Here is a 25,312-nt window from a genome sequence, read left to right as displayed (position 1 = left end):
TTCAGCGAGCTTTAGCATGGGCGGAATGTAGTATGAATGGAAATTACTTAATTGTTTTTTTAATTAGTTGATGATTCATTTTAATGGTTAGTAAACACCAGTTATTCCGATTATGTACTTTGGTTTTGGGTACCCTGACAAGTATCCTGTTGATAACGGCTCTATAGAATGTAGCCACAATTTGCTTTAAGGCCATACGCGGCCTGGGACCGTCGTATCTTAGAGACCGCATCACTCCATATGTCCCTACACGGCCTCTCCAATCGGCGGAGGCCAATCTACTGGTGGTCCCTGGCCCTTCAGTGATACGGCTGGCCTCCACACGGGCCAGGACCTTTACGGCCCTGGCCCCGGCCTGGTGGAACGCTCTTCCTCCAGCTGTCCAGGCCCTGCGGGACCTTGGGGAGTTCCGCAGGGCCTGTAAGACGGAGCTGTTCCGCCGGGCCTTTGGAGGAACCAGACACTAATAGTGCCCCCTTCCTCTGTCCCTTGACAATCACAATTGGCCATCTAATCCAGACTCGCCATGCCTGCCCCTCTGAGGGGGGAGGGATTTTTATTACTGGAATGCTGGACGCCATTTCCAACTTGCCGAATTTTTACAATTAGAATAGGAATTGATAATTTTTATCGCTGCCTTAAATGGTTACTTATTTCATATTGTATTTTATATGTTGTAAACCGCCCAGAGCCCTTCGGGGATGGGGCGGTATAAAAATCCAATAAATAAATAAATAAAATAAAAGAAGAAGAAGAAGAAGAAGAAGAAGAAGAAGAAGAAGAAGAAGAAGAAGAAGAAGAAGAAGAAGAAGAAGAAGAAGAAGAGGAAGAGGAAGAGGAAGAGGAAGAGGAAGAGGAAGAGGAAGAGGAAGAGGAAGAGGAGGAGGAGGAGGAGGAGGAGGAGGAAGAAGAAGAGGAGGAGGAGGAGTTTGGATTTATATCCCCCCTTTCTCTCCTGCAGGAGACTCAAAGGGGCTTACAATCTCCTTGCCCTTCCCCCCTCACAACAAACACCCTGTGAGGTAGGTGGGGCTGAGAGAGCTCCGAGAAGCTGTGACTAGCCCAAGGTCCCCCAGCTGGCGTGTGTGGGAGTGTACAGGCTAATCTGAATTCCCCAGATAAACCTCCACGGCTCAGGTGGCAGAGCTGGGAATCAAACTCGGTTCCTCCAGATTAGATACATGAGCTCTTAACCTCCTACGCCACTGCTGCTCCTATTAGAAGGAAGCATCCAGGTCCTTGCACTGCTGGGGGAACTGGACCAGCTCTATGTGTGCTGCAGCGCTGTCCCTTGTAGGTTGGTCTTCAGCATATTACGTATATTACGCCCATCCTTCAAAAAACCCCAGGAAGGTCAGAGGAAGGGCGCATCTGCTGGCAAACCTTGAAATGGAAACCTCAGACAGAAGTTGCCGGGTTCTGTGCAGCTGCCAGAATTTACAGGGGTTGAGTGCTGACATTTTGACTTGGTTTTGGTTTCTTTTATTGTCGGGGGAAACTGTATATATGTTCTTGTAGCCACTCTCCTCAGGCAGGTTCTATTCTGCTGGTCTCTGACTGTAATAGATTATTGATTGGCTGCCTTTGCATGCAGAAGGTCTCGGGCTGAGTCCCTCCCAGGCATCTCCAGTTTTTAATCTGGCAGTAGGTGATGTGAACCTGAGGCAGCCCTGGACGGCCACTGCCGGTCTGCAGCAGAGGCAAGACTGATCCTAGTGGGCCAGTGATCCAATTCAGTATCAGGCAGCTTTGTGAGTTCATGATGTTTAAACTGCACTCTGCCCCACAAAATAAGCTTTGGACCACTCCAGCTTGTACGTCCCCTGACAAGTGTGAGTAGTGGGGTGGCCCCCAGGAACCTCCTCAATTTGTGTTGCAAAAAACCTGAAGAATCAACCCTGTTGTGCCAACGCCTCCTTTGTGTGTTCTCAGTCATGCAGACGTACGAGATTCCTGGAGGCACCACACTTTGGAGCATTTTGTGTCAAAACACGGGTCTGGCCCAGGCCCTGGCAGAGGCCACTTTGCAGGTGATGTTTGGCAGAGTCGTCATCATGTTCAGATTCTTGTTCTGCCCCCCAAGCTGAAGCTGGTGGCAGCCAGAGACAGACTCTTCCTGCTTTTATTCCGTGAAAAGAAAGCAGGATCCAAAGCTTTGTATAAGGTCATTTCTATAAACAAATTCATACAGATGTTATTAACTTTGGTGGAAAATAAAAACACTGCTCCAGCCTGATGCTTTGCTGCAGCTTAGGATGCCAACAGCTCAGTCCTGGGGGGGTGCGGGGCAGGTATGCCAGTGTACCCCAACACATCACAGCCCTCCAGCGCAGGTGAAGTCTCCATGCTGGCATCAAAAGCGGCATTCACAGGAGCTGGGTGATGGTTAGGGGGCTGTCTAAAGGGGCCCCAGCAGCACAGCTTGAGCCACACTGCCAGCAAAAGCATAGACATCCATTGCATGGAGAGGAAAGCCCCCAACGAGGTGCTACATCCCCAAGCCGTGGGGGACCACAGGAGGCCAATCAGCAATGAATTCTCACAGTGCACTTCTCACCAACCTCAGCTCTCTTCCGAGTGGGCATCAGATTGGGACGAGGAGGTGAAGGATACCACACTGGATTATCATGTTTGTTTGCACAAGTCTGCTTGCATGGAGGGGGGAGTCACACTCCCCAAATCACACAGCTGGTATCTTGTAAGCCATGCTGCTGCACGGGGGATGGGGGTGGAGGTGGCCATGACCCCCCCCCCCTTCTGCATGGTGGTGATCCTGAATGCAGAAGATTGTATGTGCCGTTGCTTGCATTTCGTTTTGCAAATGCCTGTGGCGGCGGGGGGGGGGGGGTTTCCACAAGTGGGCTTGTGCCTTTTACTCTGGCTTGGCTACGTGTGAGACCCCTGCTGTGTCGTTTTCCTGTGTGCCCATTTAGGGGAGTGGGGGATAGAGAGCTGCTCCCAGATGTGCAAAAGGCTGGTTCCACTTGGGTTTCTGTCTACCGTAGGTCTACATGCCCTTCCTGGATGATGAAGAAGAGTCTGCATGTAGACCCTGCTCTTCGCAATCATCAGGCATCTCAACGCAGCTTACAAACTCTTTCCCTTCCTCTCCCTACAACGACCACCTTGTGAGGTGGGTGGGGCTGAGAGAGTTATGAAAGAACTGTGACTACTAGCCCAAAGTTTCCCAGCAGGCTTCATGTGGAGGAGTAGGAGCTGAAGTCAGTGCTCCAGAATGGACTCTGCTACTCCATATACATACATACACACACACACACACACACACACACACACACACACACACACACACACACACACACACACACACATATACATCTACATACATCACACATACATATATACATATATACATACATAGATACATATATATATGTACACACACACACACATAGATACATATATATACATATATATATACATATATATATACATACACACACACATACACACATATATAAATATACATATATATACACACACACACACACACACACACACACACACACACACATACACACACACGTATATATAAACCTTTATTAGGCATAGAGAGTCCGCTACTCTTCACCACTATTCCATGCTGGTTCTGTGAGTGGTTCATGGGTTGACAGATCTGCTTTCTTGCAAAGTGCAGTGGTGCGTTCCTGCTGTGCTCAGCCCATGTTTGCATCTCTCTTGTCCAGCCAAAGATTGGCACTCCGTGCCCTGAGCACCTGGGCGTGCTGCCAGGGATTTCTCTGCCTATGGAGTTGCAGGGGCAGAAGCTGACGCAGGAGGAAGGCCCAGGTTTGCGTGAGGGGGGGGGGGCTATATGGGCAAAACTCCAGGGTGCACATTTGTTCCACATTTGCCCCTCCTGGGCACACCACAGTCTTCCTTGGCAGGGAGTGGCTGGCTATGTGCTTCCCTCCCTCCACCATTGCTGTGTCCTGCTTGTGGCCTGTGGTTTATAAGCTCTGCCTCTCCCGGACCCAGCAAGCAGCTCCTGCTGCTAGGTAACAAAGGTTATTCCAAGTACGTGACAGCCATCATGTAGGCACACCTGCCCACAGGTAAACAAAAACACACCCTTGGGTTGCAACTGATTGTTCCTGGGAAATGCCAGCAGGAGGAAGTGGAACAGGACAGGTGTGGTGTATAGAGCTTGTGTGGTTTTTGCCGCCAAAGGACATCCCAGTTAACTGCCTCCTTGGGTCCTTGAGGAGGAGGAAGAGGAAGCCACAGGTGTGGGTCCCCCTGTCCTTCGGTCAGCAGCCGCCCCAGAGTTAGTGGCAGGGCATGAAAGTGCTCTGAAATGAGCCTGAGAAACTGAATGGTGTTCTCATTTGAATCATGTCATAGATTATTTCACACCTGCCGGGGGGGGGGGGGCTGCTGCAGAACTGGTGCCAGTCTCATTTTAATCTCATTTTTAACACATTCGACACAAATATTGTGCAACATTTGGGTTGCGATTACTACTAAGGGGGGGGGGGCTTTTTTGTATGCAGAGTAGGATGAAGGGGACAGCAGGGTCACCCTGGTGGGGGAGAAGTGTCCATGTGACTGTTGGGTGGGAGGCCAGTAGTCAGAGCTTCTGATGTTGGCATCAAACTGGGGGTTATGGCCCCCTCTCTCTCCCCGTGTGTGCGCGCGTGCACGTGTGTGTGTGTGTGTGTGTGTGTGTGTGTGTGTGTGTGTGTGTGTGTGTGTGTGTGTGTGTGTGTGTGTGTGTGTAATAAAGCCCTCCCTCCCAGCAAAAGGGCTCCGACATAGGTCTGACATAGAATCTTCCAGCCAAGACTGCTCAAGTGCAGAGGAATTCCTTGGGAATTTAAAACGGGGTCCTCTCCGCCCCTCTGAGCCCAACCTGGATTCTCCCTGGAGTATGCCCCCACACCAGCCAGCTTCCTCTGCATACTCTCAGCCTGGGGTGAGCTTCGGTCTGGTCACGGTGCCAGCACCACGACGGTCTTGCATGGGTCTGCAGCGGCTGAGACGCGGCCGAAGGCTCCATAGAGGCGGGTCTGCCCTTGCTCCTGCAGCCGGGCTCCTTGCCCGCTGCAGCTCCAGAGTTGGCTGGCCTCCACCGCCTGGCGCAAGCAGCTCTCCTGCCCCCAGTGCCCCATGCGTGTCAGCGGGCAGCCCCTCTGGCCCCGTCCTTTTTGCCCCTGCCGCTCAGCCAGGAGGCCCCTCTCCAGCTCTGTGCCGCGGGCAGCCCTGGCCAGCCGGACCTTCCTGGACTCTCCGTGTCAGCCGCTGGGCAGTCGGGCAATCCTTGGTCGGACCTTACGGCTGGTGCGGGCCCTGCCAGGAGCCTCGGGTGGGGGGGGGGGAGGCTCGTGGCTCACTGGCTCCAGAGTCAGGCCCGCCCGCCGCCCCCTGGCTCCTTCCGGGCTGCCGATGTAGGTGCGCCGGCTGGCCAGGAGCCGCGGGGAGGGGCGGCGGCTCAGGTGCGTCCTGCGGGCCCGGCTGGACTTTGCTCGGGCGGCCGCCGCCTCCTCCGCCACGCCAGCCGGCAGGGAGCTGTCCGCGCCTCTGGTGCTGAAGTCCTCCGGAAGACTCGGGCTAGGCGTGGTGGCCAGGAGGAGCCGAGCCAGCCCTCTTCGCTCACCTGGGCTGGGCTGGGCTGGGCTGGGCTGGGCTGGGCTGGGCTGGGGCGGGCTGAGCCGGCGGGCGGGCGGCGTAATCTCGGCGGCGCCCGCCCTCCCTCCCTCCCTCCTTCCTTCCCTCCCCCGCCTGGCGGCAGTAGCCATTCCGCTCACGTCTCCGCCCGCCCGCCCGCCCCCCGCCCGGCTCTGCTGCTGCTGCCCGCGCTCGCTGGCTGGCTCTTCTGCTCGCCCCGGCTCCTGGTGGTGGTGGTGGTGGTGGTCGTCGTCTGCTCGTCTCTGCGCCGCGCTGCAGCATGGCCAACACCTTCGCCCGCGCGCTCTCCGCCCGCAAGTCCGCCGGCCTCCTGGCCATGGTGGGCGCCGCCGGCTCCCTGGCCGCGGGGCTGCTGTTGGCCCGAGACCCCGTGGGCGCCGCGGGGGTCCAGCGACGCCTCTACCCGGCTAGGTAGGGTTTCCCAGGCGCTCGGCCGGCCGACTGGGCTGCGGCATTCCGACAGTGCTGCTGGGCTGCTGCTAGCCGGGCGGGGGGCGGGCGGGCGGGCGGGCGGGCGGGGGCTGTCGCACACACTAGGGCACCGATCCGTGCCAGAATCGCCTGCCGTGCGCAGCGCCCCCGAGCCGGGCATTCCCTGCGCCCCTTTCCCGCAGCTTCGCCTCTAGTGCAGCAGCCCTGAGAGGCCTCCTTGCGCAGGGGACAGACAGAGCGCTGCCGGCCTCCGCCCGCCCGCCAGGATTCGTGCCCGCGTCCTTGGGCAAATCGCGCTGCACCACCAGGCCCTGCCTGCCGCCTCCCAGCGCTCCCCAGTCCCAGCGACCCGGCCCGCCCGATGAAGGTCACCAGGAAATGGGACGGGTGGCTGGCCACTCCCAGGCGACAGCCACGGCCTCGGCCGCCTTGCCTGGGGAGGAAGCAGCCGGGGGGGGGGGCGACGGGCGGCCGGAACAGAACCCCCAGTGAGGGCCTCCTGGCGTTCGGCACGGCGACACTTGCCTTTTCCGGGCACCCCGGTTTTATCCCGGGAAGAGACCTGGTTTTCGTTAGAACACCCGGATCTTTCTCCGGAGGGTTTTCCAGGGGTCGGGTCGTCTCTTGACACCTTTCCCAACAAGCTCCACCAGCACCTTCCTAGCACAGCTTCATCCTGCGGGCAGCAGCAGCCCCTCCTCCACCCAGCAAGGGCCCAGGGGCTCAGCCGGCCAGGTTGCCACTTGGCCTGGAGCTTAGGAAGATGTTATTGACCGGGCAATGTTAATTACCTCCTCCTCCCAGCTGTGGAAACCTCCAGCTATCCCTTCCCACGCAGGAGCGTGGAACACCGCCCCCTCGCCCCCCCCAGCTGGCAACCTTGCATGTGATGATCCCAGCTGTCCTCCAAGAAGCTCCGGGTGGCACTTGTAATTCTCCCCCCATACTCTATTTTGCCCTCACAACAGTCCTGTGAGGTAGATGACACTAGAAGAGAGAGAAACTGGCCCAAGATTGCCCAGTGAGTTTCAGGGCAGAGTCGTGGGGGTGGGGTGGTTTGGAACCCTGGTCTCCCACTCTTAGTCTAACACTTGTTCACCATTTGGTGCAGAAGCCCTTGAGAAAGGCCCCAAGAAATGCTGGGTCCCTTCAGAAAAGATCCAAGGAAGAAGTTCCCCAGACAAGTCTGGGGTGGGGCGGGGCGGGGGGGCAGGGGGAGAAAGTGCAGCAGCTGGAAGGTGTGGGGGGGGGGCAGGGGAGCAGCTGAGGATTCTCCAGCAAATTCGGGGTTTCTCCGGAGGTTTCACAGAAGCCAGCAGAGACCTGCAAGAGTTGCTGCTGGGCTTCTTCCTCCAGCTATTTCCTGCCATCCACCCCTTGAACCCAGACCCTGCAGGGGATTAGCCTGGCAGCAGAGGGTTTCCCCCTCTCCCCAGCCCCACATTCTTCCTGGGACCTCCCAGAAGGGGCATAGAATGCAGGCACCCCCTCGCCTAGAGCAACCAGCTAACCTGGAAAGCTACAAGCCACACACACCTCATGCACCTGCCAAATGTTCATTAGAACACCTTACTAACGGGCACTAAGCATGCCTGTCCCTTATCTTCATCAGGCCCTTGTGCAGCAGCCCCCCGCCCCCATCCCCCAAACAGGGGGCTGCCTCTTCCTGCTGTGTGACCAGCAGGAGAGCTGCAGACCAGGGCCTGCAGACAGTGACTCTTCTGGTGCCCCTCCTCCAGCGGCAAAGCTGAACCCAGCCCCCGGTGACCCTGCTGAGGTCCCGGGGAGGTCAGGGAAAGAACGAAGCTCCTCGTCTAAATGAGGAAGGAGGTCAGGAGACAAGCGGCTTACAGGCAGCATCTCCTTAAGGCGATGAACTCCTTCAGTGTTGAAAGGTCCTCCTTAGCAGACTGGGTCTCTCCTCTCTCCATGAAGCAGCAGCTGAGCCACAAGCAACACAAAGAGGGGGTGGGTGGGAAGAGACACAGCACTGTCTAAATAAACAGAGAGTCACAAAGCAATCCCAGTAGAGAAGTGCAGGGTTCTGGGACTGGGCGGCAGGCCTGGGAAAGGAATCCACCAGGTACCAAACCCTATGCCAGTGATGGTGAACCTTTTCGAGACCAAGTGCCCAAATTGCAACCCAAAACCAGCTTATTTATCGCAAAGTGCCAACACGGCAATTTAACCTGAATACTGAGGTTTAGGTCCTGCGCCGCTCTGCCCTGTGCTGCTCCAGTGCCTCCACCCCACCCGCTCAAGCAGGGGCCAGCCTGCTCTAGCCTCCAGCAAGTCCCATGCACACCTCTGCGCCTCTCTAGCATCTCCACCTCCTCTGCCCCCGCTCGGACATCAGCCACCCAGAGAACAGGCACCCAGGCCAGCCTAGATATGTCTGTGTGTGGGGGGGTGATTTTCCACCCCCCCCCATGATGAACTCTGTGCACGTGTGCCCACAGAGAGGGCTCTGATTGCCACCTCTGGCACTCGTGCCATAGGTTCGCTATCACTGCCCTATGCAATGGAAGGTCCCCCCTACAGCTGAAGTCTATGATCCTAAACTGGATTTTTTTTTTAAATCCCAGAGCAGATATATGAAATAAGGCAGCCCCGCGGTTGGGCCCCAGGGAGCATTTTGGAAGCGGCTGAGCCTGGACGGAAGAGGGGGGCTGCTGGGCTGCGACAGACTTGGGCAGACTTCAGGGCAAATTCTAAACCTGCTCCGCGGAGGAAAGCCAGGAGCCTGCGGAGGCCCCCAGTTCAGGGCAGGCAGAGCAGGTGGCGATTCTTCCAGGTCATCTAAATGGGGACAGGCATTTGACCATGAATGTACAGCATGGAATGAAAGCTAGTTAAGGAGACCAAAGGGTCATGGCAGGAAATGCACCCGGCAGGGATGCGGAGAGTGGTGGTAACAGATGGCCACCGCTGACCACACACTGACCAGGGGGTGTCAAAGAGACAGCATTTCCAGAGACCAGAGTTGGCAGACCGGGAACTGGAGCAGTGCAGGCCGAAAACCCTGACACTGGCATGTTGCCAACACGGGCGAGGCACCAGCAGCGCTCCTTGGTATCTGGTGCCTGCACCACAGGGGTAACCTCCCTTGCCAAGGCAGAGAGCCATGCGAGCACATGGATCCTCGCCACACAGCCCACGACAGGGTGCTGATGACCTGTGGCAGGCAGAGAGGGCAGAGCCAGCCAGCCACCCACCTGGCTTCCTGTGCAGAACACACACACACACACACACACACACACACACACGATTGGGCTAATGGAAACACAACACCCTCACAGACAGAAGCAGTGGGCCTGGCTGTCTCCCTAGATCAGTGGTGGCGAACCTATGGCACGGGTGCCAGAGGTGGCACTCAGAGCCCTCTTTGTGGGCACATGCAAACAGAGTGCCCCCCCCCCACATCTAGACTGGCCTGGGCCGCTGAGCTTATTTATTTATTTATTTATTTATTTATTTATTTATTTATTTATTTATTTATTTATTTATTTATTTATTTATTTATTTATTTATTTTTGAGGCTTTTATATTGCCCCATCCCCAAAGGGCTCTGGGTGGTGTACAACAAATAAAAGCAACAATACAGGGTAAGTAAAAACATTAAAAGGCAGCAACAATTATTAGCATTAAACCTAAGACCTAGGTTTGGGGAAGAAGTAGGTAACCCTGTTAAGTGCTGTTAAACCCCACTGATTTTCAGGCGAAGAACAAAAATGTGATCCTTTACTGGGAGTAAGCTCGGTTGCTGGCAATGGGGCTTGCTTCTGAGTAAACCCTCTTAGGGTCGTGATTCACCCGTTGGAAGAGTTGCATGGTTGCTTCAAAGCAAAGCCACTGACTACCACCAAGCTTACTCCAGAGTAACACGCACCTCAGAGCCAACCATTTTTTCTAAACTAAAACCTCAGTATTGAGGTTAAATTGCCATGTTGGCACTTTGCGATTTTGGGTTGCAATTTGGGCACTCGGTCTCGAAAAGGTTCGCCATCACTGCCCTAGATCATGTTTATGCACCCCCACCTGCAATGGAGGAGGCCACCCTAGCAAGGCATCCTGGTGGTCAACAGGGTCCTCCCCCCCCCCTTCAGCACTGTTCACATTTGCTGCTAGTTGTGAAAGGTGGGGTCCTTGAGACAGTACAGGCTAGGTGGGGGGGGGGGCGGGTTCTGCACCGTCTCCCCCGCCCCATGCAATACACAGATTCTAATACGAGTGATCAGTAGTGACCTCTGGAGGATCTGCCGGCCTGCAGATAATGACAGTCCTGGGGTTGTGTGTGTGACTGAGTGTGTGCCAAAATGCTTAGCGTTGCATTGCACCGACATGCCCCCAGGCGGTAGACGAGGCTCACCCAAGCAGCACTGCCAGGGTGCTGCTGCGGATCCATCTCCAGTGTTGCCCTTGTATACGAAACACAGGCCCCAGGAGGATTGCTTCATCGGATTCCAAATAAGCTCCCCAGTGGCTCTGGCATTAGCTCTGCAAGCACAGGGAAGAGGGCGGCTGCAGGTGTGGGCGAGGCTAGCAACTGGTTAGACAACAATAGGATCACAGGGGTAAACAGACAGTTCTCATAATGCAAGCGAGCCAGCCGTGGAGAAGGAAAGAGATCTTGGGGTGGTGCTGAGGGGTTATTAGGAAACAAAACGGCCAAAATTGTAAAGCTCTTGTGGAGATTTTTGGTGCAGATGCATTTGGGAGTTCTGCGTGCAGTGCAGTCACTATATCTCAGTGGTGGCGAACCTATGGCACGGGTGCCAGAGGTGGCACTCAGAGCCCTCTCTGTGGGCATGCGCAGAGTCGCCCCCACCCCCACACACACATCTAGGCTGGCCTGGGCCACTGGGCTCGATTATTAGCATTAAACCTAAGACCTAGTTTTGGAGAAGCAGTGCAGGTAGCCCTGTTAAGCACTGTTAAACCCCACTGATTTTCACGTGAAGAACTACAGCGCAATCCTTTACCTGGGAGCAAGCTTGGTTGCTGGCAATGGGGCTTGCTTCTGAGTAAACCCTCCTAGAGTCGTGATTCACCCGTTGGAAGAGTTGCACCGTTGCTTCAAAGCAAAGCCACCGACTACCACCAAGCTTACTCCTGAGTAACGCACGCCTTGGAGCCAACCATTTTTTCTAAATTAAAACCTCAGTATTCAGGTTAAATTGCCATGTTGGCACTTTGCGATATATAAGTGGGTTTTGGGTTGCAATTTGGGCACTCAGTCTCGAAAAGGTTCACCACCACTGCTAAAGGGACGTTGTTGCTCTGGGAAAGATGAGGGGAAAGTCATCCAAATGATCCGGGGTCAGGACAGCTTCCTTATCAGGAAAGGCTAAAGAGTTTGGCTATTTTCACTTTAGAAAACGAGGTGGGGCATCTAAATTTGCAGAGTGTGTGGAGAAACTGAACAGGGGGCTCCTGGGTGCTGCACAGGCCAAGTCCAGAGGAACCAAAGCTCTTCCTCCACAGAATGAATAACTAACTTTCCTACAAGGATCTCAGTAATGGGATCAGCATGGAGGTTCAGAGGTTAATTCATTGCTATGAGCTTCAATGGGCAGCGTGTATAGTGGTTAGATCACTGCCCGGAGTTCTGGGAGGACCAGCTTCAACCCCACCCCCACCCCCCACTGGGCGATCTTGGGCCAGCCAGCATCTCTCAGCCATTAACCCCATGAGGACAAAATGGGGAGAGCAGCCTTGCAAAGTCAGCAGGATAAATACCATGTTTCCCCGAAAATAAGACAGTGTCTTATATTAAATTTTGCTCCCAAAGATGCGCTATGTCTTATTTTCAGGGGATGTGTTATATTTCTGTGTTCTGTTCATCAGGCATGCTTCCAAACAAAAACTTTGCTACGTCTTACTTTCGGGGGATGCCTTATATTTCGCACTTCAGCAAAACCTCTACGACGTCTTATTTTCTGGGGATGTCTTATATTCGGGGAAATAGGGTAATGGCAAGAAATGGATTTCTTTCTCCAGATTGATGAAGAAACACTAATAGATGCAGAACACCATTCAAAGGCAGATGGGCCTGGCGGCCACACAACCTCACCTGGTGAAGGGTGGGGAGAGGCCAAATGGGTCAGAGCTACACACCTCTAACTCCAGCCCACTCTCTACCCCCCTCCCCACCCACAGTTCAGAGTACCCAGATCTGCGGAAACACAACAATTGCATGGCCAGCAACCTGACCCCCACCATCTACGCCCGGCTGTGTGACAGAGCGACCCCCAACGGCTGGACCCTGGACCAGTGCATCCAAACCGGGGTGGACAACCCTGGGCACCCCCTGCATCCAGCACCCGCATGGTGGCACGAGACTAAGAAATCCCACGAAAGCATGCAGGAGCCAGGACCTGTCCCTGATGACGCCTGCCCCCGCCACTCCCCGTGCCCCTCACCACCGAGTGCCCCATCGCCCTTGTGACTCCAGGTGTTTGCCGACATCTTTGACCCAGTGATTGAGGAGCGACACAACGGCTACAATCCACACACTATGAAGCACCCCACAGACCTGGATGCCAGCAAGGTGGAGTAACACGGGCGTCCGCAGGGAGAAGCCGGGGGGGGGGGGCAGTTGACTAATTGGGTTGTATGTGAAGAATGGGGGAGAGGAGGATGCTGCTGGGCTAAATGTTCCCAAGAAGGCGGAAGCTCCTTCCAGCTGGTTCCAAGATCCTTGTTTGTCAGTCCAAACAGAGACCCCCGAAGAGCCCTTAAAAGCTCTGCCCCCCCCTCCCGCCCATGGGTTTGGAACGCCCCAAACAAACCACAGGCTGGGGGGGCGTCCAGGGCAAGTGTTAAATTGGTGCCCCCCTCTACAGCCTTCCCAAAATTGCGCCTGCTGCCCCTGACCTCTCCGAAGCGGCAGGAGGGGGCGGCCCATGTGGCTTGAGGGCGGGGGCGGGTTGGGCAGCAAGCGGTCAGGGCCCTGTGAAACTGCTACCACTGCTAAGTCGGGGCCTCTGAGTGTCCTGCCCGGGGGACAGCGCCATTGCCTGGGCTAGACTCTGGGGGTCGTCTGTCCTAAGCAGGGCTCCAGAGGCATAGCTAGGGAAAATGAAGCCCAGTGCAAAATCTGAGTTTTGTGCGCCTCCCCCCCCCTGGCCCCATGTTCGTTTGTGTTTTTTGTATTTGTTAGTGGTTTTTTTCAGTTTTTTTGGGCTGCAGGGGGCGTAGATTATAGCAGCACCAAAAATTCAGGGTATCTTTAGGAGACTCTCCTTATGATACCGGCCAGGTTTGGTAAAGTTTGGTTCAGGGGGTGCAAAGTTATGGACCCTCAAAGGTGCAGGCCCATCTCCTATTAGCTCCCACTGGAAACAATGGGGGCACCCCCTTTAGGAGTCCATAACTTTGGACCCCCTGAACCAAACCTCACCAAACCTGAATTTTTGGTCGCCCGGTGCAAGGCGCACCCCCTGGCAGGTTCGCCTCTGCCTGAGGGCCCCAAGAGACCAGCTCTGTCTGGCCCACTGGACGCTCCGTAGCCTCAGCAGGCCAGAGCCTAGTTCCGGGCCGGGGCCTTCGGGGTTGCCCCCGCTGCTTGGATCGGAGCATCCGCAGCCTTTCTGCACCCCCAGACCAGCTGCGCACCGCTCCGGATCAGAGAGCCCGAATCCCCCCGCGCACGCGCGGGGTCTTGGGTTGCACCTTTGAGACCTTTGACGAGCAACCAGCCCGCCTCGTAGGTCCCAGTCCGCACAGAGCTCAATGGCGCTGGAGGGGCTACCACCCCCCCCCCGCCCCCACCCCCACCCCCGCGAGCTCCTTCCCCAGTGTGGCGGGCGGGGGAGGGGCGGTTGTCTCTTGCGCGCCGCCTGGCTTGAGCCGCCACCTGCGCTTCGCACTCCCCGATGCTGCGTGTTTCCAGAGGGCTCCTCCCTCCCTCCGAGGAGAGGCGGCAGCCCCCCCACCCCCCACCCCCCACCCCCCACCCCCCCACGAGGCCAGAGAGCGGCAGCAGCGGCGGGCGCAGCGGCGGGCTATCGCTGGCTGCAGTCCCCGCCTTAGGCCAGCAGAGGAGGAGAGGCCTCGCGGGGCGGGGCGGGACTAGCGGCGGCCCCCCATTGGGCCCAGGGTCTGTCGGTCACAGGACGGAGCCCCCATTGCCCACTGCCGGGCCGCCGCAGTCCGTTCAAACGCGCCGCGGGAACAGCGGCTGGGGCGCCCCGGCAGGCAGGCAGGCAGGCAGGCAGGCAGGGGTCTCTCAGTCACGCTGTGTGGCCCAGCTGTGGACTCACTCCCCCCCACCCCGCCCGGAGAAGGAGGCGGGACCAGGCGCACGGAGCCCCCGTGGGGGGGAGCACCGGCGCCGGTTCCGTGCAGACAGACGGGGGCGGGGCTGGCAGCGGCTGGGGGGGCTGTCCGGTGAGGGCGGGAGGCGGCCCGGCCCCCGGTGGCGGGGGGGGGGCACAGGGCAGGGCCGCAGAAGTCCGTCTGACGGCGCCCCCCCTCCCTGCCTCCCTCCCTCCCTCCGGCAGGTGAAGGCGGGCCACTTCGACGAGCGCTACGTGCTGTCGTCGCGGGTGCGGACCGGGCGCAGCATCCGCGGCCTGAGCCTGCCGCCGGCCTGCAGCCGAGCCGAGCGCCGCGAGGTGGAGCGGGTGGCCGTCGACGCGCTGGCCGGCCTCAGCGGGGACCTGGCCGGCAAGTACTACCGCCTCAGCGACATGACCGACAAGGAGCAGCAGCAGCTCATCGACGTGAGCGGCAGGGCCGGGGCGGGCGGAAGGGGGGGGGGCGCCGCAGGAGGAGGTGGGGGTGGGCAAGAAGGCGGCCTTTTGCTGGGGGCTGTTCGGGGCGTCGCTTCCCTCACGCCGGGTCCCTCTTGCAGGACCACTTCCTCTTCGACAAGCCCGTCTCGCCGCTGCTGACGGCCGCAGGCATGGCTCGCGACTGGCCCGACGCGCGGGGGATCTGGTAGAGCTGCTCCGCCTGGGGGGGGGGGGGGGACGGGACGGGGGCTGATCGTCCAAAGCCCCGGCGGGGGGGAGGGAAGGGGCAGGGGGAGTCTGCGCCCTGACTCTCCCCCATCCCCCCCCCAGGCACAACCATGAAAAGACCTTCCTGATCTGGATCAACGAGGAGGACCACACCCGCGTCATCTCCATGGAGAAGGGGGGCAACATGAAGCGGGTCTTCGAGCGCTTCTGCCGGGGCCTGAAGGAGGTGAGGCCGCAGCACGACCCCTTCCGCCGCCCCCTCCCCCGGACCCCAAAGCCACCGGCTGTGACCTGTCCCTCCTGGCCTCTCCCCTCTGCAGGTGGAGCGCCTCATCCAGGAGCGGGGCTGGGAGTTCATGTGGAACGAGCGGCTGGGCTACATCCTGACCTGCCCCTCCAACCTGGGCACGGGGCTCCGAGCCGGCGTCCACATCAAGCTGCCGCTGCTGAGCAAGGTAAGGGGGGGAGCTGCTGCCCAGCGAGCGAGGCCCTCCCCCCCCCCGGCCCCCACCCCATTCAGCCCAGCCCAGCAGCACTGACCTCTGTGCCCCCACTTCTTCAGGACAGCCGCTTCTCTAAGATCCTGGAGAACCTGAGGCTGCAGAAACGTGGCACTGGTGGCGTGGACACGGCAGCCACGGGGAGCACCTTCGACATTTCCAACCTGGATCGTCTCGGGAAATCAGAGGTGCTTCGGACGAGAGCAGGCCACGTGGCGACTCAGGGCGTGGCTGCGTGGCCATCGCTCGAGCAGGGCTGGGGGTCTTAGGAGGGGCAGGGGCACCTTGGCGGGGGCAACTCCGTGCAATTGGCCGGACCCCCAGCGCACGCCACCCAGGGCCCCCGGAACGGTTTCTGCCTTGCCTGATCCCCCCCCCTTTTCTGTTCCCTTCCCTGCCAGGTGGAGCTGGTGCAGTTGGTGATTGATGGCGTCAACTACCTGATTGACTGCGAGCGGCGCCTGGAGCGGGGCCAGGACATCCGGATCCCTTCCCCCGTGGCGCAGTTCCGCAGCTGATTGTCCCGCAGCAAACCCCCCGGGGCTCCAGAGGGCGCCAGCATGCGTTGTCTCAGGCACGGGCCCTGCGCATCCTGCGTGTCCCCATAAACTTCCAACTGCTGTGACCCGTTCTGCCTCTGGCTGTTCTTACCCCCTGGGGAGGGCAATGTTGTGGGTGGGGCTCCTCAAATCATCACAGGCCTCCACAGAGAAAGGCCAAATGCCCTCCCCTCCAACACAATAGAAGGCAAAAGGGAGCCATGAGTGTGTGTGTGTGTGGGGGGGGGGGTTTCGGGTGACCCTGGGCATGTGACTAAGGCTGGCAAGAGCCCTGGGCAAGCAGGTGGGGATGGGGGGACAAGGAGCAGGTATGGGAGGCGCCTGTGCCCCATGGGCCGCTCTGGGTGCACACAGACTTGCTGTGCAAAGCAGGCATGGAAGGGCAGCGCGCCCCCTCCCTCTCCCCCCATGGTCCAGAGGCAGCTGCCTCTTCTGCTCCAGGTTAGAATCTGCCACTCTTAACCACAACACCCAAAAAAGAGGCCACTCCCCTGGCAAGCAGCAGACCCCAGCACAGGGGCGTAACGAGGCAGCCCTGGGCAAACCTGAGTTGGATGCCACCCCCCCCGGGCGGCCACTCCACCACGACCAAAGTTCTTTTTGCACCAGGACATTGGTGCCTGCAGGGGATGCATTTTTAGACATATCAGCACCAAAATTTCAGCATATCATCAGGAGACTGTCCTTATGCTACTTCCCAAGTTTGGTGAGATTTGGTTCAAGGAGTCCAAAGTTATGGACTCCCAAAGGGGAGTGCCCCATCCCCCATTGTTTCCAATGGGAGCTAATAGGAGATGGGGGCTACAGTTTAGAGGGTCCATAACTTTGGCCTCCCTGAACCAAACCACACCAAACTTGGGGGGTAGCATAAGGACAGTTTCCTGATGATATGCTGAAATTATGGTGCCGCTAGCCTAAAAACTGCGCCCCCTGCAGGCCAAAAATGGAAAACCACTAAAATACCCAAAAACGAACCCAGCATTTTGATGCCCCCCACAAGGTGATGCCCTGGGCAGCTGCCCACCTTGCCCAATGGGCATTACGCCAGTGCCCCAGCAGCAGAAGATGACTCTTTCGATCCAGGTCTGTTTACTGGATCCCTTTCAGTATTTACAAGGGTTAATGTCACAGGGAGGAGGCCACTGGCACAGAAAGGAAAGCTGCGGTACCGCAGTTAAAGCTCTGCTTGCAACCTGAGTTTGATCCTGATGGAAGTCGGTGTCGGGTAGCTGGCTCAAGGTTGATCCTGATGAGGTCGGTTGGTATAATGAGGACCCAGTTTGCTGGGGATAAAGTGTGGACAACTCGGGAAGACAATGGCAAACCACCTCACGAACACCCTAATAAACCTCCTGATGTGACCTCACACCCCGGGTAAAAAATGACCCCGTGCTTGTGTAACCTCTATCTGTGGGTTCTGTGGGGCAGAACTTGGAATGGGTTTGCAGCAACAAAATTTAAAAACAAAATGGTTTACTTTCTTAACATATAACATATAACATCAACATTTAACTTCAAGGTCCTGTTCAGGTTGCATTTTCAAGTCCTTATATTTACAGTCTACTGATACTGCCAAGTCCAATTCTTCTTTGCAAGTGGGTTGGCTCCTGAAGACTCCCAGGGCTTGGTGAACAGGATTCAACATGATGAAGGTTTCCAGGAGAACTCTCACCCATTACAAACACAAAAAGAAACCCTGAAACAATAAGCTCCAACATTTACAACATAGCAAAAATAAACAACTACCTTCCCAGTAGTTCCCAACAACATTGCAGTTACCTTAACAAGGTGTTAAGGGCTTATAGAAATCAAGGTCCGAGTCTGGTACCCTTGTCTCCTTCAAACTACATGAGGTCTGCAGCCTCTTGCTGCTTTGAGTCTCCACCCCTTACTGGGTCAACCCATTCTGAGCATGGGGGTTACACTTGCATAGGACCCCTTTCCCTAATTTCACCTGGTGATGAAATGGACCCTGCCTGCTCTTGTCTGTGTTTCCTTCCCGGAGGCAGGGAGGAGGCGGGAGCCAGGGGAGGGCGGATCAGCAAACAAAGGAGGGGCCAGTCGCCTTTCCCAGCTGCTTCTTGGCCAGCAATCCTGTCCTGTTCACGGCCGTACAAGCTGAGTGCTCCAGGGCGGGACTGGCGGCTGCCGGAGTCTGCTGGAGCAGTCCACCACCAGAGGGTGTGCAAGCTGCTGTTTCTGAATACGTGGCCTTCCTTGTAAGGGTCAATGTCAGGAATGAGGTTCCTCAGACCCCTCTGATGCACGCATGCATCTCCCCCCCTGCCCCCGCCCATCCATCAGAATGGCACAGAGGAGGAATGCCACACACAACCTGTCTGTCCCATTGGGCAGCACAGCACCGTCGGCTTTCCGTGCACACACGTTCCTTCACAGTCCAACCACGCTCTGCTCCCTCATCATGGCCACGCAACCACTCCACTTGGCAGGCTGCTGCTTAAGTAGACAGTTAAGGGCAACACAAATCAGACCCAAATACTTACTGATTGATCCCCCACCCTGGGACATGGACAATATATACCCCACTAAAACATTCCCTTCTCACCGGACACAACGTGTGACAGACTTCCCTCTGTGACACACCTCTGAAGATGCCAGCCACAGATGCAGGCAAAACATTAGGAACAAGATCCACCAGACCACGGCCACACAGCCCGGAAAACCCACAACAGCCAACAAATAAGACTTAAAACCAGTCTATTGTTCAGGGTTCTGCTAAGTAGTCCTTTGCAAGTGCTGATCTGTTTTCATGTGAACTATTTTGAGAAAAGCAGATGCCACCGTGGCTTCCGGGCACTGGGGGCTGGACCAGAGAGTGGCTCCCCTCCAGACATCACAGTCTAACAACCTAACTACACAGCATCCCTACCTGCCCTCAACATGCAACATACAAAGAGGAGTCCATTCCTAGAGGAGGCTGCAGGGGTCACCCCCTTGCCGGCCAATCTCTTCCCCCCCCCACAGGCCTGGGCCTTCCCATCCTCCAGCAGGCCTGCTGACTCCAAAGGGTTTGGGATGATTCAGAGTCACCAGAAGGACACGCAGCCCAGGGGAAACCCCAGCAGCTCCGGGCACCCGCTCACATCCTCTTTGTGCTTCCAGACATCAGTGTTTCCACAAGTGACTCCGCTCGCCCCTCCCTCTCCTTTCCCCAAAGCAACATCTGGGATGGTCCTGGTCCTTTGGGATTTCAGCAGCTAGTCAGCTGGCATTTCCTGGTCTTGACCTCAAAAAGGCCAGCTTCACTTCAATAGCCATCTTTGCCCAAGAACCAGAAGGCCTGTGGTCTAAGAGATCGGCTGTTTTGAAAGGCGGACTCTGACTCTACAGCATTATGCCTGGGACTGAGGTTCGTTCCCAGGCAGCACCACTCTCAGAACCTCTGGGGATGGCGGCAGTCCTAAAGGACTCACTGAGCCAGCAGCACAGGAGTAGCCTACCTGCCTGTCAGGTCTAACCTGCGTGGCTCCACTTAGAAGAAGAAGAAGAAGAAGAAGAAGAAGAAGAAGAAGAAGAAGAAGAAGAAGAAGAAGAAGAAGAAGAAGAAGAAGAAGAAGAAGAAGAAGAAGAGGAGGAGGAGGAGGAGGAGGAGGAGGAGGAGGAGGGAGGAGGAGGGAGGGAGGAGGAGGGAGGAGAGGAGGAGTTTGGATTTATATCCCCCCTTTCTCTCCTGCAGGAGACTCAAAGGGGCTGACAATCTCCTTGCCCTTCCCCCCTCACAACAAACACCCTGTGAAGTAGGTGGGGCTGAGAGAGCTCCGAGAAGCTGTGACTAGCCCAAGGTCACCCAGCTGGCATGTGTGGGAGTGCACAGGCTAATCTGAATTCCCCAGAGAAGCCTCCACAGCTCAGGCGGCAGAGCTGGGAATCAAACCCGATTCCTCCAGATTAGATACACGAGCTCTTAACCTCCTACACCACTGCGTGCTCTGGCCTCCACCTGGGCTTGCTTCAGGCGACCTTGGACCTGCCCCCTGAGGGCCTTTCCCCTGTGCCATGCTGGGTCTGTATGGCAGGGCGACCACCTCAGGTCTTCTGGTCCTTGCCTGGCCTACCTGGTTGGGTGAGTCATGGGGGAAAAGCACTGCTCCTGCGTGAGGTGTGGGGGCTCTTCCCGCCCGGCCTCTTGTTGGCTCTCTTTTGCGACTGCTGGTCTGGGTCTAGCCTGTAGCCAGGTTTGTGGGATCTGAACCCACAACTTACACGGTGTCTTTCCCTCGGGAGCTCTTCAGGGCTTGACAAGAAGGCTTTCTGGGAAGGGGCTGTTGGGCCTGCCTTCCCCTGGTCTGGCCAAAGTCCCCCCCTCCTGCCTTGTGCAGGGCCCGTCCGGGGTCTTGTCTCAGGGGGCCTCTGCTAAGCAAGCCACAGGAGTCAGGGTGAGGCACAGAGGGCCAGGAACTGCCCTGAGTGTGTCCCTGGCAGAAGGGAACCAGGCTGCAGGGCTGGGGATGCTCCTTCTCCCACCACCACGGGGTTCCCCGGAGAACGTTCACTGCAGCACCTTCCCCGTCCAGACCATGGTGCTCCTACCAAGGGAGGAGGAGGGCATTGTGCCCTCTTGGCTCCCTCCCTTGGGGAGTCCACCTTTGGGGGGGGGCTGCCAGATATCGTGAGGGGGGAAAGGAATTACCACATCAGAAGAAGAAGAAGAAGAAGAAGAAGAAGAAGAAGAAGAAGAAGAAGAAGAAGAAGAAGAAGAAGAAGAAGAAGAAGAAGAAGAAGAAGAAGAAGAAGAAGAAGAAGAAGAAGAAGAAGAAGAAGAAGAAGAAGAATTTGGATTTATATCCCCCCTTTCTCTCCTGCAGGAGACTCAAAGGGGCTGACAATCTCCTTGCCCTTCCCCCCTCACAACAAACACCCTGTGAGGTAGGCGGGGCTGAGAGAGCTCCGAGAAGCTGTGACCAGCCCAAGGTCACCCAGCTGGCGTGTGTGGGAGTGCACAGGCTAATCTGAATTCCCCAGAGAAGCCTCCACAGCTCAGGCGGCAGAGCAGGGAATCAAACCCGGTTCCTCCAGATTAGATACACGAGCTCTTAACCTCCTACACCACTGCTGCTCCTGATACATCATCATGTATCAGGAGCAAATGATACATCAGCATGTATCATTTGGCTGTATCTTTGTATGCCACTCAGGGGTACTGGTGGCATGCCACTCTGTGATTGGTGGGTATTGGCGGGGTGGCTATGGAGTCCACATCACCAGACTTGGTGTGCCTGGTGAGGGTGTTTCACTTATTTGCTCTCTGAAAGTAAGCAAGGGATGCCGGCAGCCGGGCTCCACAGGCCCTAGAGTCTCAGGGTGGCCCTTCTGGGCTCCCACCCAGCCCTGTGTTTATTGACTGACATTGGACTCATCACTGTCTCTCCTTAGAGGCAGGATGGGATAAGAATAGGAGCAGAGAGATTCATGATCTGTCCCCACGTACAGCTCGGGAACACTGAGTCACAGCAAGAGAACTCAGCAAACCCATTCCAGAGAAGCTTCAAGCACCGTCTTCCTCCCTGCCCCCATTTCGCAGAGAGGAGATAAACACTCAGGGTGCAGACAGACCAGTTTCCCTAGCTCTGTTCCACAGATGTGGAGTGTGGCTAGTCAAAGATGAGTGTCCGGCCTACAGACAGTCATGGGATACTGAACCCCAAGGAAGACAGCTCCTGTGTGAATCTCTGCCTTTTGTCAAGGATGAAATAAGGAGACTCCCAGCAGCCAGCATTGGGACAAAGGGAAAGAAATGCTCTTCAGCAGAGAACTCAAAGCGCCTCCTGGAGCAGCAGTGGCGTAGGAGGTTAAGAGCTCGTGTATCTAATCTGGAGGAACCGGGTTTGATTCCCAGCTCTGCCGCCTGAGCTGTGGAGGCTTATCTGGGGAACTAGATTAGCCTGTGCACTCCCACACACGCCAGCTGGGTGACCGTGGGCTAGTCACAGCTTCTCGGAGCTCTCTCAGCCCCACCTACCTCACAGGGTGTTTGTTGTGAGGGGGGAAGGGCAAGGAGATTGCAAGCCCCTTTGAGTCTCCTGCAGGAGAGAAAGGGGGGATATAAATCCAAACTCCTCCTCCTCCTCCTCCTTCTTCTTCTTCACGGTCACCATCGCTCTGATGGAATTCTCCCAATTTGAGACTCTCAGTCAAGGTTTTCACAGTGAGAGAGGGACATTTCGCCAACTTTATACAAAACTAAACCTATAAGGGTGCGGTATGGATCTCACTAAAAACAGCTTCAGTTCATAATTATACAAATTAAAAATATCCAATAATACTAAACATAACTAACCAAATATAACCCCCAAATAAAATGAACTACAAAACTCTTAAAATTATCTTCCCCTCATTACACATTTCATGAAAAAAACTACACACCTCCTCTAATTCCCAAACCACGACCACCTCTGGCCTCCTCCCTCTTGTCAAGGAATGAAAAGCTGACTGGAGCGGGGAGGGGGGGTCTGGCTGCCAATCACCAGAGGAGTGTAAGCAGTCTGCTTCAGAGGGGACCTCTCAGCCCAGCCTCCACCTGCTCCAGGAGCCATTCCTTTTATACCCCTCTCTTTCTGACTCAGGCATCATTGGGACTGCTGGTGCTCCAGCCACGCTCCCTCACTACCCACAGAGCAGGGAGTTGCTTCAGCTCTGACAAAAGGGGTCAGGAGCGCCCCCCCCCCGCCACAAGTGACAGGGCTTCAATGGGAGTGGCAGTAGGGTCTTTGTAAGCTCTCCAAACGGGGGCCTCTGTAAGCTCTCCAAACACTGTTGGTCAACTGAGCTGATACTCAGTCCTGGCAAAGGCTGAAGAAGACGGCTGCCCACACTCTCTCCTGGGCCACTAGTTCCCCTCCCTCTCCGATGCAGGAGTGGGCCTTCTCAAGCAGAGGGCGAGGGTGTGGCCAAACACAAGGGTCAGGGCGAGGGTCTCCTGGGCAAGGACAGGCTGCACCGGGCAGCGAGCAAAGGGCTGCCCACAGGAAGAGGTAGCCGTACAACCCCCTCCACCCCTCCCAGACAAGTCATCGGCTCACAGATACGGGCCTCTGGCCCAAAGCACTGGCGGACCACTGATGGGGATATGGGGTATCCCAGGTCTCCGGGAGCATGCTGTTTTGTCACATGGGGGGGCATCCACCTGATGAAATGGCGTGCACCTGAGCTGCCCACCATGGTGCCCTGCCCCCCTCCCAGCCTCCCTGCAGGATGACTTCTGCCCTCCCCGGGCCCCAGGCCGGCCTGCAGGGAGGTCAGGGGTGGGGGGCATTTGAGCCACCTCCTCCCCCCCACTCCCCCCTGGTGCCCGTAAGTGGGGCGCAGGGAGCCAGGCAGGGGGAGGGCAGCACAGGGAGGCAGTCATGCCCCCAGGCGCCATTTAGGCCACTGACCCAAAGGCCAGGCACTGACCGGCTCCCCGAGAGCACGAGCAGACAGCTGCTAGCTGGAAACCAGCTTGCTCGGTGGCTGCAGGTGTGCCACTCTTGCTGCTCCGACCTACCTGCCAAGATTGTTGTCACGAGTACAGCAAGACAATGCATGTGAAGAAAACACAGGTTCAAGCCAAAGGTTCATGAAGTCACAGAACCATAGAGCTGGCGGTGGCCATACAGGCCACATTCTAGCCCAAACCCCTGCTCATGCTGCCCGTTGCCACAGGAGGAGCCCAGATGTCTCCACGAAGCCCACAAGCAGAGCTCCACCCACACCCTGAGCCCAAAGCAACCCTGGGAAATCAACACCCAAATCAACAAATCAAAACAAAACTTGTATAATGTCTTGTGGAAGGCTTTCATGGCTGGAATCACTAGTGGGTGTTGTGGGTTTTCCGGGTTGTATGGTCATGTTCCAGTAGCATTTTCTGCTGACGTTTTGCCTGTGGCACGCCAGCCACAGATGCAGGTGAAACGTCAGGAGAAAATGATACTGAAACATGGCCATACAACCCGGAAAACCCACAACACCCTAAAATGTGCATAGTCAGAGCTCCTCTGCCTTAGAACATGAATCTTGCCTTTCGCCATCTTAACTGCTAGTAGCAAGACCAAATAGATCAGGGGGGGCTAACTTATGGCACCCCAGATGTTCATGGACCACAATTCCATGCTGGCAGGGGCTGATGGGAATTGCAGTCCATGAACATCTGGAGTGCCATAGGTTGGCCACCCTTGAAATGGATCTATTCTCCATGAATATGCCCAACCCTCTTAACAGCGTGGAAGATGCCGACGCTGCTGTCAGTGACAAGACACACTGATCCAGTCTTTGGGGTTTATTCAGAACAGCCCCACCTCACTGCTTTCAATCACAAACTTGGCTTCTGCCTTTTCGGTATCACCAGGTTCAAGTTTTCTCTTTGCATTTAAAACATGTCTCATTACTTTAAAAAAAAATGAAAACTTTTTCTGTTTGGGAGGAGGTTCCTGGGAGGTGGGAATTCAAGAGAGGGGAGGAGGAGGAGAAGTTGTACCCAACATAGCAGATTAGCAAGTTATTTCAAGAGTGTGTGGGGTGGTTTATTGTAGGAAGAAAGTAACCACCACGCAAAATGGCATCGTAGTCTTAGCCAGATCTGCCTCTGCACACGCTCGACCAGCCTAGATTCTGACCCTCTGCCTCCCCAAGACACGGCTGTTGCCAGACCGGGGAGGGACCAGTTGTGAGTCGCCCAGTCGTTCCATCCCGGGAGGGCAGCCAGCGGTGCCTCCTGGCCCCCTCTCAGTCCACCAAGGGGCCCGGCTTGGCTGAGGCTCCCAGGGCCAGCCTGTGGGTGTTTGGCGCTGGAGGTGAGCGACAGACACAACCCCACAGGCAATACCAAGAAACATTAGGCTTGACTTCCATGGCATTTGGAATGAACAACGTAAACTACAAAGGGGGTTCCGTTTCAGGAATCCTAACACATGTAATGCCATGAGGATGCAGCTAAACTGCCCGGCAGCTGACCCGTTGCAGGTTTAACTACTTCAGTCCTGCAACCAGTGGCAACTCAAGATGAAACTGTCTCCCTGCCGCCGCCGCCGCCGCCTCCTCCTCCGCAGGGCCAGACCGAGTCACGCGGCGGACCCACCGCCGGGCCAAGCCCTTTCGGCCCACCTCAGGCGGGCCCCGACGGCAAAGGCGGCCCCGGGGTGGGGGGGAAGGGGGGCGGCGGCGGCGACGGGGCGTCACGTGGCGCGAGGCTTGAAAAGGGCGCCGGGGGGCG

At 56.6% G+C, this 25,312-nt stretch overlaps 1 protein-coding gene across 1 annotated transcript; it reads left to right on the top strand.

Moving 5' to 3' along the window:
* Positions 1-5,750: 5,750 nt before the first annotated feature.
* CKMT1A (creatine kinase, mitochondrial 1A) lies at positions 5,751-16,169 on the top strand. Its single transcript, XM_048482067.1, has 9 exons — positions 5,751-6,057; positions 12,238-12,434; positions 12,531-12,628; positions 14,583-14,804; positions 14,936-15,021; positions 15,147-15,270; positions 15,365-15,499; positions 15,607-15,732; positions 15,946-16,169. Exons 1-9 carry the CDS (start codon positions 5,906-5,908, stop codon positions 16,060-16,062), a joined length of 1,257 nt encoding a protein of 418 aa, XP_048338024.1. The 5' UTR covers positions 5,751-5,905; the 3' UTR covers positions 16,063-16,169.
* Positions 16,170-25,312: the final 9,143 nt, after the last annotated feature.

The sequence above is a fragment of the Sphaerodactylus townsendi genome, linkage group LG17 (assembly GCF_021028975.2).
Source record: "Sphaerodactylus townsendi isolate TG3544 linkage group LG17, MPM_Stown_v2.3, whole genome shotgun sequence".
NCBI lineage: Eukaryota > Metazoa > Chordata > Lepidosauria > Squamata > Sphaerodactylidae > Sphaerodactylus > Sphaerodactylus townsendi.
This window is presented reverse-complemented; position numbering and strand designations above follow the sequence as displayed.

What these genes read in the sequence shown, in the direction of transcription:
- CKMT1A (XM_048482067.1), top strand. Translation starts at nt 5,906, where the DNA reads ATGGCCAACACCTTCGCCCGCGCGCTCTCCGCCCGCAAGTCCGCCGGC. An exon ending in TCTGCCGGGGCCTGAAGGAG is followed by an intron (nt 15,271 to 15,364) that starts GTGAGGCCGCAG and finishes TCCCCTCTGCAG; the next exon opens with GTGGAGCGCCTCATCCAGGA. An exon ending in ATCGTCTCGGGAAATCAGAG is followed by an intron (nt 15,733 to 15,945) that starts GTGCTTCGGACG and finishes CTTCCCTGCCAG; the next exon opens with GTGGAGCTGGTGCAGTTGGT.